We start from the raw sequence: 14,066 nt of genomic DNA, 5'->3' as shown, positions 1-14,066 counted from the left end.
GGCAGTATGGTGCTCAAGGGAAACACAAGAATAAGATCACTGAAAGAAAGCCAAATATACATCAAAGAGGTGTTCACTTGCTTACCAATGTTACTCATGGACCAGTGAAGACTCACTGAAAGACATAGCACTTCAGATCAACTTGTAAGTGCCTGAAGTCCAAGAAGGCAGCACCATAGAGTTTCAAAAGAGTGGGACAGAAAAGAAATGCTTAACGTTTCAAAAATTAAACTAATAAAATTCAGGTTTGTGTTCATGAGAAGGAAATTTTGAAAAGTGTAAGTTAAAACATCAAATGTGTACACATGTGCTGAGTGTTAACATCCATCATAGGTTTGTGCTTTCCAACTGCATGTCAATTTCAAATCACCAGTACTTGCCAGAGACATGGACCACTGGACCAACACTTCGTAAGAAAACATGTCTGATGAAGCACAGATACAACTTCCTGACATGATACTTCCAAAACCAGGCCCCCTTAGTCTGCAGCCTTCCAGACCTTCTTTCCAACTTGTACACCTCAAAAAGTCTGAACTCCAGTGATTGCAGCAGAAGTATTCAGAAATTGCCCTAGGGCTTGAAAACCAGTAACCAATAGTTTAAAATATTCTGCTCCTTATGAGTGGTGCTCTGGCCTCCAACTATGCTGTAGCAGAACTGTAGTCATGCTGATGGCAGCAGGAAGAGAAGCAGTTAGCAGACTCCAGTTCACTTGCAGGACTTACCTCACGTGCTCTTTCAGCAGGCTCATAGTGGGATTTTGGCTCAGGGGTATGATAGCTTTGTTTATTTCTTTCTTGCTGCTGCTGCTGCTGTTGCTGCTGCTGTTGCTGCTGCTGCCGCCTGTGGTCGTGCTGCAGGGACAGGAGGTAGGCTTGCTCCTGCTGCAACTGCCGCTGGAGTCGCTCTGCCTGCCGGTGCTCCTCCATCTCTCGCCATCTGTATTCCTTTGAGAGAACGGGTGAGGAATTCAACACTTGACACTGACTGTAAGGTGGATGTGTCCCTACCAATCCCATTAAAAATGCACCTTTCTGGTTGCTGTTTTGTTTGTTTGTTTATTTCATTGTTAATGTGTAACCAAGAGCTAAGTTAGACCCATATATATGACTTGTGTCTTATGTTGGGAAAGTCATGAGTGTACTGCTAAGCTTGACATGATTGGAGAGTTATGACAAAACTGATTTTTATTAAAGGGAAAAAAAGCTGTTTATACTAAATCCAGTGTTAAATTCATAAAACAATGATTTAGACCAACACTAGGCCATTGTATCCTGGGGTGGATTTACATATCATGTGTGCTTTTGATCTGCAACACAAGCACTCTAGTTCTTCACTGAATGCCAAGGTCTGTTCAGAAACTCGACCGCCACACCAGAACTGTTCCACTTTAACATAAAGCCTCCTCTTATTGCCCAGAAAGCAGTGTGACCATACAGCACTTCTCATATGTGCCTGTCAGCCCACAACACTAGCATAAATGGCCTTTTAATCAAGCTCCTTTGTTGTCATACTGTCAGTGCAGCTGTGCCCGACTGAGGGAAGCCTAGGACTGGCTGGATAAATGGATCCTATAGCTACTGAACAAAACAGATACAGTGCTTTACCAGTAACATGGCCTGCTCCTGGAGCAGCTGCTGCTGTAGAATTTCCAAGTGCCGCTGCTCCTCTTCTAGCTGTCGCCTGATATACTCCTGTCACATAGAAATTACCCAGCAATAAATTTATTCAAAAGGAATGCATCAGAACCCCCTGGGTGGAACACCACACGCTACTTCCCCAGTTCAGCTTTAATGAGAAACTCACTTCAGGATAGATTAGTGCCTGCAGAACAATTTAGGAAGCCCTGCCTCCTGAGCATTACATTTTGGCCCCTTCTGTTCTGAAATGTGCACTCCTGCAAATGTTGCCGGCACAGGCCAGTGCTCATTTATGTATTTTGGAAGTGGTTTCAAGAAGCAGCAAAATGCACTTGAAGGTTTTGGTAAGTTAAAACACAGCAAGTCTGACTCAACACAGCCAATACAAAGTCACATGCAAGTTGTATTAAACATTAGTGTGTTGCACTGGTGCGATGAACTGTTAGCAACAGCTAGAGCCAGGCATAGTGTAGGCAGAGCTGGAGCAAGCTCCCCCAAACGGGCTCTGCCAAGTGCAGTTGGGACCTGCCCTGCCAAGTCTCCCCTGCTACCCTCACCAGAAGCCTCTCCTGAGCAAACACTGCCAGCCTTGCTGAATTATGCGATGGTTATGACACAAACAAACATCCACCAGGAAACAGAAATCAGACCAAACTCGCTTGCTCTTGCCATCTAGCCACCTCTTCACCTGCAGCCTCAACAGGTCAAGACATTTACCCTCGCTTCACCTACCCCCTAGAAGAACTCAAACCCTGAAGCACCAAACCCAAGCTGGTAACATCCTATCATGCAATTAATGGAAGTATGTAACATGTGCATGCGCACACACACAAGCACACGCACACATTTACAGTGTATGCATAGAGAAATTAATGGATCAGTGATACAGTGATGGGAGTTATAGAAAGTCTTGTGACAGACTGATGAGATACACCATACTGTTGTTACGCACATTGGCTGAGCCACAGTTTGAGTTAACAAAAATTCTAAGAGGGAACGTGTCTTTTCTTCTTAAAAAAAAAAAGAATAAAAATTCAGAGTGGCTCAGCTTGGCCACACCAATTAACCATTTGTCATTACTGGCACTGTGCGTAATTAGCATTTCAACAGTTTAAAAAGCAGCTGGGGGAATACCCGGTGTCTGCCCAAAAGCAAATTGCTATGCTGTAATTAGAGATTTTCCATATATTTATTCCCATTGGTTAGTCTTCTCTCCTTTTGACTCAAGAATCTTTGAAACATACACAAACACAATAAAATTTCCCAGTAACACAATCATCAATGATCTCAACACAGTGAATTTATGTAAGAAAAAATTAAGGTATGTCAGGCCAAACCCAGCATTCCTGAAGTTAATGGGAAATTTACAATCAATCAGCCTCTAGGACAGAAGTTTTGGCCCTTTATTTGCAATCAGTATTTTGCAGTACATGCACAGTAAGTATTGCTCTGATTATCACCCTGATTGAAGTTATTAAAGGATTTTAAAACATGCAGATTTCATGCATAAATATAGCAGCTGAATTTCACAGTTTAACTAGTTTCTCAGTTGTACTTTCAATGTATTAAGGGCACACTGGCATAAATTAAGATATACTTGTTGCCTGAATGGGCATACGCTACTGATTTTAAACAGAGTAAGAGAGGGAAATTGCATATTGAAGTTTTAGGATGGAAAATCCTGTGCAGCTCAAAGATTCCATCTCAAATTCAGAGTATCCAAAGTTCATGCCAATGACCAATTCTGTGTGCCAGAAGCTGACACGCAACAGAGCTGTCCTTCTTTTGGGAGGCCTTTTGATCAGGGGCATGTCCTGCAAGAACCACTGATCCAGCAAGACAAGCCTAGAAACGGTTTTCAGCCCCAGTCATGATTTTGCCAATTCTGGTGATTTTAGTCCAGCCCAGGGGCATGATCTGAATTTAGAATGAGTACTGCAACAAGACTTCTTTTTTTGAGAGAATATTGAGGCTGCCAGAATTTTCCATAAAGCCCTACAATCCTATGTTAGTGCACTTGCTGTCAAAAACAACAAAGATGAAAGAGTTAGTGTTACATTGCCTCTAAGCTGATTTAGGCTTACTATTTTTTTAAAAATTAAATTAGAACTTAGAAGAAACAAACCTATTGCACATATATCTGTATCATGGACTCACCTGCTCCCTTTCTACCCTCCTCTTTTCCTCCTCTGCTCTTCTTCTCTCTTCTTCCTCCTTACGCCTCCTCTCCATTTCTTCCAGACGTCTTTTTTCCTCCTGTTCTCTCCGCCTTTGCTCACGCTCTTGTTGCCTTCGAGCTTCCCTTTCTCTTCTTTGTTGCTACAAAAAGGGAAAAGAAACCACAGAGTTTTAGTTTTGTTGTTATCAAAGAAAGAGGTGGGGTTGTTTTCTATGGTGAAGAGCGGGATTTACCAGGACTAGCAAGCTCTGCAACTGAGTGACAAAACAGTTTATGCAAGTGTTCCACCAGGAAACTAAACTCATACCCAGCACACATCTATCCCTAGAAGCAGCCTCACTTATACTCTCTGGTTTCTTCATGCACACAGACAATGTCATGTACCATATTCCTGATGACAGTCGAGGTGTGGAAACTCACTCCTCTCTTCAAGAAAGGCTAACACAAACCCCAATCCTCAAACAACTGTTGAACTCAGAGATGACAACTTTCTTTACATCAACAATCTACTTGTTGCCAAAAGGGATTGATCAGCCCTACTAAATCAGCTAACTCAAAGGCCAACTATCTGAACTTTCTGTAAGTAGCATGTCTCTTAAAACAGTTGGTCTGCTAAGAGTTCTGTAGTGTTGGCCCAACAACCAAGCTCATTTTAATGCACTGCCTAAAACTTTGCCTAAGAGAGAAGGAAGACTGGCCAACAGCACCTCAGCTCCTCCCAAAACATCAAATGCACCTATATGTAAAAGAGGAAAAGCAGCTAAGTAAGATTTACACTTAGACAGATAAGCTTCCACACATGACCCAAATACAAACGGGTGCTGATTAGGTCTGCTCAAGTTTAAAAAAAATCCTGGAAAACAGCTCTAGAAAGCATGAACTGACTCATTTATGTCTATGGAGCACCATATATGACTTCAGAGAAGACATTTTAAATGCCCATGTAGTCGTGACCGATTCTTCCTGCACTTCAGCATAAGCATCCAGTTACTCCACCTACCTCGAAATCCCAGGCAGCCTCCCACAACTGCCTAAGTGTCAAAAGACCCAGCTGTCTCCTGTTCAACCATCAACTGGGAATATCACTACATTTACTTTCTTTATAGGTTTCCATAACATACTAAAAAAATATGGAAGAAATTTAAACCAAAAAATAGAATGCACAAATTTAATCCCAAGAACAAAAATGAAAACCTACGTTGGTTATTCCGTATCACATTTATGTTAAGGTTAATACTATCCAAAATTTCTGTTGAAGCAAAGCTGCCACAGACTTGCCTACCTTAAGGCACTTCAAATAGTCCAGCACGAAAGAGCACTCACACTTAAGTTTTACTTTGGCTTCACAAATCCAGTTACTGGTATGAGTTTCATAGCTGTGCTCAACTGAAAAAGCAAAGGCCAATCTACACTTGACGTGTTACTTTGTGGGATGAGCCTTCTCTGCTTGGAACATTTTCCTGCATTACTATGAAGGAACTGAAATATCAACAGACTTTCCATCTTCTGGAATCTATTCTGACATGACAGTGGAGAAGAAATACTGGGGGGGAGGGGAAGATGGTTCTTGGGTTTTCTGAGCTTTTCTGCCAAGACAAATTGTGGATGTCCCATCCCTGGCAGTGGTCAAGGCTAGGCTGGATGGGGCTTTGAGCACTTAAAGGTGTCCCCTGCCTATGGCTGGGAAGTTAGAGTAGGATGGTTTTTAAAGGTCCTTCCTACCCAAACCATCCATGCCAATTAGTAGCACTTAAATAATACAGCTGCTTTCCAATTCTCTTTCATTAACTGCAGTTTGGGGGAACATGTGACTTTCCTGGAGACCACTGTTGAAACAAACCCACGCTGTAACTATCATGCCCTCTTGCCCAGCCCATAGCATCATCCTGAGCTCACTACCACCTGCCTGTGCCACAAGACAAACTCTTTTATCCCCCACACTTTCTTTCTGTATCTTCTCAGAAACACAGTTTCCTTGCTCTTGCATCTCTTCTAACTAAATCCATTTGCCAGCCTTTTCACTCGTGCTTAAGCCAACTCTCTTCAATGAATGTAGATATAAAAATAGCAAAAGCGCTGCAAGGCAGCTACGGCACGCGGTGCATTTCATAGGTTTCACTGCTTCCCCTCCTTCATTTCTTAAGCACTGTAAAAGGATTAAGTAGACACTTTTATTTCTGAATATATGCCTCAGTGTCAAGCAATTTCTACATTTAAGTCAATATATTCAGGTCCTTCTTGGCTAATCAAGTCTGACAGGCTTTTGTTTAAGAAAACGAAGACGTGAAGTACAATAATTCTGCTGCCTTGAGGATGCAAGAGACAGCACACTGCTGACTGGTTAATATAATATGCACATTTATCAACTCAAACAATATTGTGTTGACATTGTTAAGTGGATATATTGCAGATCTTAGGATGGCATCATTCTCACTACAAGGAAGACAGGCAAATTCATAGCTTCTTGAATTAATTCAGAAGTATTCAGCAATAATTATAAATAACTGAACTCAATATGAGGAAAAATGAGCTACAAACTGATTAAGAGAGCCAGTTTCCCATGGCAGCACAAAATAAACAAAATCAATTGTCAAAAGGTGAGATTTTAAATGATACCTTGATCCAGATATCTAACTCAGCACATCAGCAGATATTTATTACCCAGAAAAGGAATAGGGGGAAAAAATGGATTTAAGACAAATCTCACAAATGTGCTACTGTCTATGTGCCAAAGTAGGCAGGAAGATCAGGATTCTCAGCATCACTTCCACCTTCCCATCAGACACTGTCTCAGCCTCCTGCCAGATGAGTGGGACAGGAGGTACCCAGCACTGCAGGAGCCTGCACAAACACACTGCATGATCCCCTTATTCCCAGCCCTAAATGTAAAATAAAGGTTTCACTTCCTTTGCATGTGGCCTTTGAAACCTCAGCATCAAACCAGTGGTCATTGATGAAGCAAAATTTACTTTTAGCACGCCCAAGGAGAGGAAACCTACAGTGACAACCATCCCTTGGGTCCTAGTGCACATCTTGTCAAAGCAATGCCAAAGGTGGTTTGTAGCAAGTTGAGCTGACCCAGCCTGGCTTCAGAGCCAGCCCTATACTGATTTTCTTGCATCCATCTGTTGGCACAAGGTTGCCTTCCTGACTGGCTCTAGCAACTCTTCCATGAGGACACCAAAACCTGATCACTGTGTGCCTTAGGCCTGCCCACAGGACAGGAATGGGAAAGGGAAAACCATTAGTTAAAATCCATGTCATCTTTCTACATATAAAAATTTGCCTTCTGAATTTAGTTTGTGTGATTGTCAGTTACTGTAATTTTTGGTCATGCACTATAAAAAAGGCCTGACATAAAACACTGCTGGCCAAGAAACAAACAGCAGGTATAGATCTAGATTCCCGAACTTGTGGATGCATATCCAGATCTTCTAATGTTGGTATGGTATTACCAACTTTCTTGCACATGTCAGATGAAAAGCTTACTTCCAAGAAGCAAATTGTTAGCCATAAAGTAAGGCAAGAACTCTTCAAAGAAATGTCAGACATGCCAAAACAGAATTTTGACAGAGCCCATACTGCCTCAAATTACTGCATTTCACAAAATGGGCATTTACTATGCAAACAACATTTTAAAAACCCACTAAGAAAATACAGTGTCAATACCCTGGCTCCTTATGTGGTTTTAGGGTGCAATAATAATGATCTCATAATGGAATCTGACATCTCCAAACTGGAAGTCCACGCAGTAGAGCACAATTTACCAGGAGGGGGCAATGCAACTACACATGCAGTTCGTCTATACCAACAAATTCAGGCCCTTCTTCCTACAGTGAAATGCTCAAGATAGATACAGATCCTTTAATTTTAAATTCCTAAAATATTATTACTATGTCTCATATTCAGAAGAAGATTGATGGTACCTATATTAATTATTTCTTTCACAAAGAATTAGGCAGCCTCGTATCAGCTTAGAAAGAGAATCGGCAAGATTAATAAAGAGATTTTTGCTTTGTCCACACTAGAGATAAACCAGAAGTAGAACTTCTTACTCAGAATCAATCCAAGATGCAAGCAATTCAAATTAAGTAGATAAGAATAAGCTCCCCTTCTGTAAAAGAAATAAAGCCCTGGCAAAAATTGCCTGCAGGTACACCTACATTAGCATCTTGGTTCAGATCAGGAGTGCTCTTTTGAAGTGAATCATCCAAACATCTCCACTTATCCAGTTTTGTTTCGTATTCTGAAGATGTCTTGGAGTGCCAACCACACCTTTTGGATGAAATTAAAAAGGCTGATGCACTCCAACCACAAGCAGGCACAGAGTCTAGACCTCAGCCAGTCCAAAGGAATTCCTCCTGTCTTTAAACACATGAAGTCTTCAGGTCCTCAGCACTTTAATTATTGTGCTCCACAATCTGCTTCTACAGGACTGTTCTACTTGCCAGTGTAGCTATAACCTACCACTTCAAAAACATCCTTCTTAGGTTCTCATAACCAGGGACAGAGACACCATTTAATGAAGTTATCCTGAACTGCAGAGATCCACAGAGAATGGGATTCCAGCACAGCCAATTCTTAGCTTCCTGAGACAGACTCAGTTTTACAAAGTACAAATTGAAATGCCTTCCTCATTCTCAGCAGCTGTCTCCATGTTGCTGAATAGAATCACAGAATCCCATTAAAACAGCCAGGAACAGGTCAGATTTCTTGCTTAAACTATCTAAACATCTACATAGTTGAAAGTCTTTATACAGATTTTAAACGAGAGTTGGAGGTGGGACAAAATCCCAGACACAAAATTCTCATGTAATTTTCTGTAGTTTGACCACATGTCATTTTCACCTCCTCAGTAGGACACAAACTAAAAGGTTCCTGCAACAACAACTTTTAGAAGTCACCTACATGCCTTTTAAAAAGTAATCTTTTCTCTAATACTGCTGAGAATTAGAGTTTTTGGCAGATGTCCTAAACACCGTTCCTGTTACAGTCTCGGTCAAAACTGTCTAGGCTCTGTGCCAGCATTGTAAGAACAAGCCCTCAATTTTAATTTAGGAAGTGGGGAGGGGGGGAAGTATATGCAGCTTGTTCAGGAAGATTATCTAATGCATAAAATTCTACCAAAGAATATAAAATAGGTATATGCATACATACTTTACAAAAGCAAAAATTACAAGACAGCAAGTCTGGTAAAAATATCTACTCATTTATGAATGCCCTGAGCTTCAATGCCTGACATTCATCTTGACTCCCATTATCAAGCTCCTCATTGTTTACTGGCTTCATCAAAACAGGGGGGGTGAGTTAAGGACAAAGTGACAACATTTCAATATTTTGGCCTTCAATTGTGTCACAACACTGATGTTTATCTAAATTTGTGTCTACTACCCTTCCCCCATCTGAAAGAGCTTGTTTTGGCTGCTGTTTTGTAAAAAACCACTTGGGATCATACATATTTCCAACACAAGATCCAATTAACTAAGTGGGATTTTTTTGAAAGCTAAATGTGAGTCTTTTTTTTAATGCACTTTATGAACAATATGCCTACACCATGACCTGCAAAAGGAAACTTTTTTAACTTACCTATTTTATAATTCATTCCTATTTATGCCTCCAAGGAACCAGGCAGAGGTTACAGACCCATACAAGGTAAAAAGCTTTGATCTTACAAATTTTACATTTTTTACCAGGCAACCTTATTCAGTAATACAATCTACATTACATGCTGTCTTGCGGTTGTGGAAGCTGTCAGTTTTATTTTGGATTTTTAAAAGCAGGATTTATTAAACATAACTTTCAGGTAACTGCCTTTTCTTTCTACTTGCTCATTCTGTTATAACTGCAACATGCCCAAAAAGTTCAGCCCACACAGAGAAAATGGTGCATTGCTTTGTTTCCACTACTAGCAGCAGCAGCTCCTTTATTTTAAAAAGAAAATCCAGATTTTAAGAGTTGCACTGATTACTAAAGTTAAATGACCTAGATAATTTAATTGTAATCCTCTTCCTCAACAAAAAAATACTGCCTGCAGAACCTTAGAGATTAAAGGGGCTTTTAAAAGAAATCATTGACTCCCATACTAAGAAAAATTTGAGTGGTTAAGCAGTAGCTCAACTTTTGCCCACCTTTGACAACATCAATCTTTTATTTTCGTATTTTTCTAATACCCTTTTTATTACTTACTCCCCCCCAAACAGTCTAAAAACAGTTGGAAGTGCTATGAGGTTTATCTTGGCATTCTCTGAAGGGTGGGGAAGAAACAAAAGAGAAATGGGGTTTATATGCCTTCCCCTCATCCCTCCTTATGGATTCATGTGTCGCTGAATCCTAGCTACCAATCCCTCCTTATAGCAGCACTAAACTCGTTTGCACTTTGGAAAAGAGGGATAAGGAGCATAATGTGACCTGGAAAGGTATTTGGAACTTTGTATTACTTGTTATGCAAACAGGTCACGGGATGCAAATCAACATTTGGTCCTGGTTGCATCCTCATTAAACGTTACCAGGATTTGGAAAACCAGACTGGGTGTAGTTTTTCCATCACTGCTAAGTGAAAGGTTGAAACAGACTCAAGCAAGAGGTCATTTAAGGACAACTGGAATTTGACCCTGCACTTCCTGAAGAGCCAGAGCATTGGTTTCACTTCAACTCTGTGTCATACCCAGCTCTGGCCTGAAGAGTTGTTTTGAAATCCTCCTACTTCTGAAGCTTATGTTGCATATTCCAACTACATATATATATATATAAATGCACACAAGATCTTAGGAGGTGAAAAGTATGACAAAAATATTGTCCACATACATTCACTTTCTTTTATCTTCCAGTACTGTACAGAAATTGCATACTTACTGTATCACAAAAGTATGATTTACATATTTGTAATTCCTGATGAATTATAATTTTAACACTGATTTACAAAACATATTTATAGATCTACCTTTAAAGGCCCCTTCCAATCCAAATATTCTATTATTTTATGATCTATGTGGCTTTTAGTCACTAAGCTACTGCGCATGAGAGAATAATACATTAAAAAACGGGCTTCCATCTACCATGAATGAGTGCCAAACACAGATGTTTGAAAAAGCTTTAAAGGGAAATCTGAAAAATGTTACAGCCCCCAAAACAGTACTCTTGAGAGAAAAATCCACCTGGGAATAATTTATGTCTCCTCTTCTGTCTACTTAAGCCTAGACAAAGACCAAGAATGAGCCTCTTCCACAAAAAACACCTTCAAACAACCCAGCTCTGGCTCCTGTTGTCTTCATAGGAGCTGCTGGATATTCAAATGCTTTGGAAGACGTCTTATATTCAAGTACCCAAGCATGGATTTAAGTGCTTTGCTCTGCATTTACAGGTGGATTTTGACATGATGTTTTCTTTCCTGAGATATCCTGGGGGCTACAAGGAATTCTTTTCAAATGGCAGCAGGAATGGGGAACAAGAGGGGGAGAGGGGCTTCTTCCCCCCCAAACTCCAGTCTCCTGTTTCTACCTCTTCTAGCCGCCTCCTCTGCTCCTTCTGCTGCTCGATGCGTTTCTGCCTCTCTGCCAGCAGCTGCCTCTTGTACTCCTCCTGCTCACGGAGCTGCTGCTCCTGCAGCAGCTGCTGCCTCCGAAGGGCCTCGGACCTTTCCTTGTTTTCCTGCTGCAGTCTCAGGAAATCACGTCGGAGGGTTGATTCTCCAGGCACATTGACAATGGAACTGCAACAAGAGGAAGTTAAAGCCTTCTGTATGATAAAGCCTGATGGGCCATTAAATACCTTTGCCAAAGCAGGGGAACATTAATAAAATATATCATGATGGTAAAAGTTTAATCTCGTTTCTTTTGGAGCAAAGACACTGGATGTACGTCAAATACACGCTCTCAGTGGAAGGCGTGAAATGAGGCCAAGCAAAGTAAGGACAAATGCTAACACTGTGGAGACCCTGATCAAATATATTTGCCATAGATCTCCACCCAGAGCTTGTTTGCTCTAAGTCAGAGGAAGGGGAGCTTTCAAACTTTTAACAGTCACAGCATAGGTATTCAAACTCTTTGAGTGGTTTGTGCATTCACTTAATAAGAGACAGAAATTTAGCATGCTGATTTATAATCACAGACCTTTAGACTTACTCGACATGGACTGCCCAAAGCCATCCCAAAGGCAATTATTACCTTGGCTCTCCTTCTTGTTCAGGCACTTCCTCCTCTTCTTCCTCACTTCCACTATATTCATACTCCGTCTCATCTAACAGGAAAGAAACAAAGGCTTGGATAGTATTTTAATTTTAGGGCAGTGGGGAGTTGCAGTAGCACCTCAGTAAACCAGCTCCAGTCCCCTTCAGTGAGAAGATCCATCACAGCCCCTAGAACTCATTCTATATATATAAGCTCATCTTCCCAGTGGCACAGTGCTTTGGAGAAGACTTCCAGCAAACTCCCTGAACAACACCAGTTTTTACATGTAAGACAAGACACCTGGAGAACTTCAGCACCACCTGAATGAGGAGAAAAGGCTGCTCAAAACATTTGCATCACAGCTCTTGTGATGGGTTATTTCCTGTGTGTCTGATTCATGGCATCATTCCAGGAAATGAATCTACCACAAACTAAAGAAGGGAAAGGCATATATGCCAATATCCTCCTAAATACTGGTTAATGCTTGTATTGAAGAGCCAGTGGCCAGCAAGTGAGCAAAATTATCTATCAGAAAATACAGCACTTGAAATTTATACTTTCTCTGTAAAGGACAGTACACAACAGAGCCTTCAGATAGTCAAACTATGAATTGAAAAAGAACTTTTAAAGGATTTGGGCTATAGGAGCTTCTCTTGGGGTGGGTATTTAGAATGCAAAGCAGGACAGAAATATGCATTTTTGACAAGTGGCAAAGACTTGATTTTTAGAAGCTGCATACCTTTCTCTCCTCTCTTCTTCCTGGTCCTGTCTATATGGTCCTTAAGCTGGATTCGGACTTGCCTTTCATTTGGCTGGTCACGTATAAAGGGATGTTTCAACAGCTGTTCTGTAGAAGGTCGCTGCATGTAATTCTTCACTAGACAACCTTCTATAAAGCTGAAAAACTTTTTCGACCTGAGAAAGCAGGAAGGAAAAAAAACCCCAAAAGATGAGATGTTAAACTCAGCTGAAAGATTTTTCCTGTCCTTCCTCAAATTCATTTCCTCCAAGAGCATCATGTCCTAGAGAACAGTAGAAGTGCTGCCTGCAAGTGTGTCTCCTAAACAGATCTGAGTGTGTTCCAGCTGAGCACTGGGCTGGAGTGACACAGGGCTGGAGGGACACAGGGTGACATGAACACTCTTGGAGCACTCAGGCACAGCCTCACTGTAATGAGCCCTCTTTCAGAGGGATAACTGCTCTGAAAGTCAGGATCTATGAGTGAGGCAAATCATGTAAACCCAGCCTAGCTGCTTCTGGATCAGAGCTGGAGAGAATCCAGCCTGCTTGGAGGAGGCAGGACAGCTCTGGTGTACCTCCACCTACCCATGGTACAGACCGCCATATCCAAAGTCAGGAGAACTGTGTCTGCCATTCTCCTGACATAAGCAGCACCACACTGCTTTTGCATACACCTGGGCTCACAGAGTTAGATCTGACAGAATTTAAGATTATTTTAGTTTTTACTTTAAGACTCACACACAAAAAAATTTACAGAACTAGAGGTGTGTGCTGGTCAGTGTTTGTCTGTTCAACACAAGTACTTTGAGTCTCTGACATAATTTAAGGGCATGAACTAAACTAAATCCCCCTGCACACAACATAAACTGACAGGGTATGAGAGTTAGCTAAGCTGCAGCACCACCTTTCCAAAATTTGCACTTCATTTGAACTCTTGAAAGGGGTCTCTCCAGAAATAAGTCACTAAACAAGCCACCAGTCAAAGTCCAATAGTGGAAATACTCAAAAACTGCAATGACGCACTGAACAGGTTGCCCAGAGAAGTTGTGGATAACCCATCCCTGGAAGCCTGCAATGCCAGGTTGGATGGGTTTCTCAGCTACCTGAACTAGTGAATGGCATCCCTGTCCATGGCAGGGTTTGGAACTAGATGATCTTTAAGGTCCCAACCCAAGCCATTCTATGACAATGCTACAACTTTGTCATCACTTGGCCTATCTTCTCATAAACCTGCAACTGAGCACTCTATCAAAACAGCCGAGTGACAGCAACACTGCCTTGGACCAGAGCTGCTTTTTAACTGGTACATGCCCTCAACCTGCTCCAGTGCTCAGAGAGCAG

General features: G+C 41.3%; 1 protein-coding gene across 9 annotated transcripts in view; it reads right to left on the bottom strand.

Moving 5' to 3' along the window:
• MAP4K4 (mitogen-activated protein kinase kinase kinase kinase 4) overlaps nt 1-14,066 on the bottom strand; it is a 162,572-nt gene that overhangs the window by 31,354 nt on the left and 117,152 nt on the right. For 7 of the 9 annotated variants that reach the window (XM_050980991.1, XM_050980998.1, XM_050981012.1 and 4 more), the window contains exons 10-15: nt 12,724-12,899; nt 11,982-12,054; nt 11,317-11,527; nt 3,798-3,959; nt 1,608-1,694; nt 726-947 (exon numbers count right to left, since the gene is read on the bottom strand). In XM_050980991.1, the coding sequence (XP_050836948.1) occupies nt 726-947; nt 1,608-1,694; nt 3,798-3,959; nt 11,317-11,527; nt 11,982-12,054; nt 12,724-12,899 (931 nt within the window). The remainder of the gene's footprint in view (nt 1-725; nt 948-1,607; nt 1,695-3,797; nt 3,960-11,316; nt 11,528-11,981; nt 12,055-12,723; nt 12,900-14,066) is intronic. The other 2 variants (XM_050981007.1, XM_050981031.1) reach the window with 1 other exon arrangement.

This window comes from Serinus canaria, chromosome 1 (genome assembly GCF_022539315.1).
Source record: "Serinus canaria isolate serCan28SL12 chromosome 1, serCan2020, whole genome shotgun sequence".
In the NCBI taxonomy this organism is placed as follows: domain Eukaryota; kingdom Metazoa; phylum Chordata; class Aves; order Passeriformes; family Fringillidae; genus Serinus; species Serinus canaria.
Note: the sequence above shows the minus strand (reverse complement) of the source record. Positions and strands in the feature narration are given on the sequence as shown.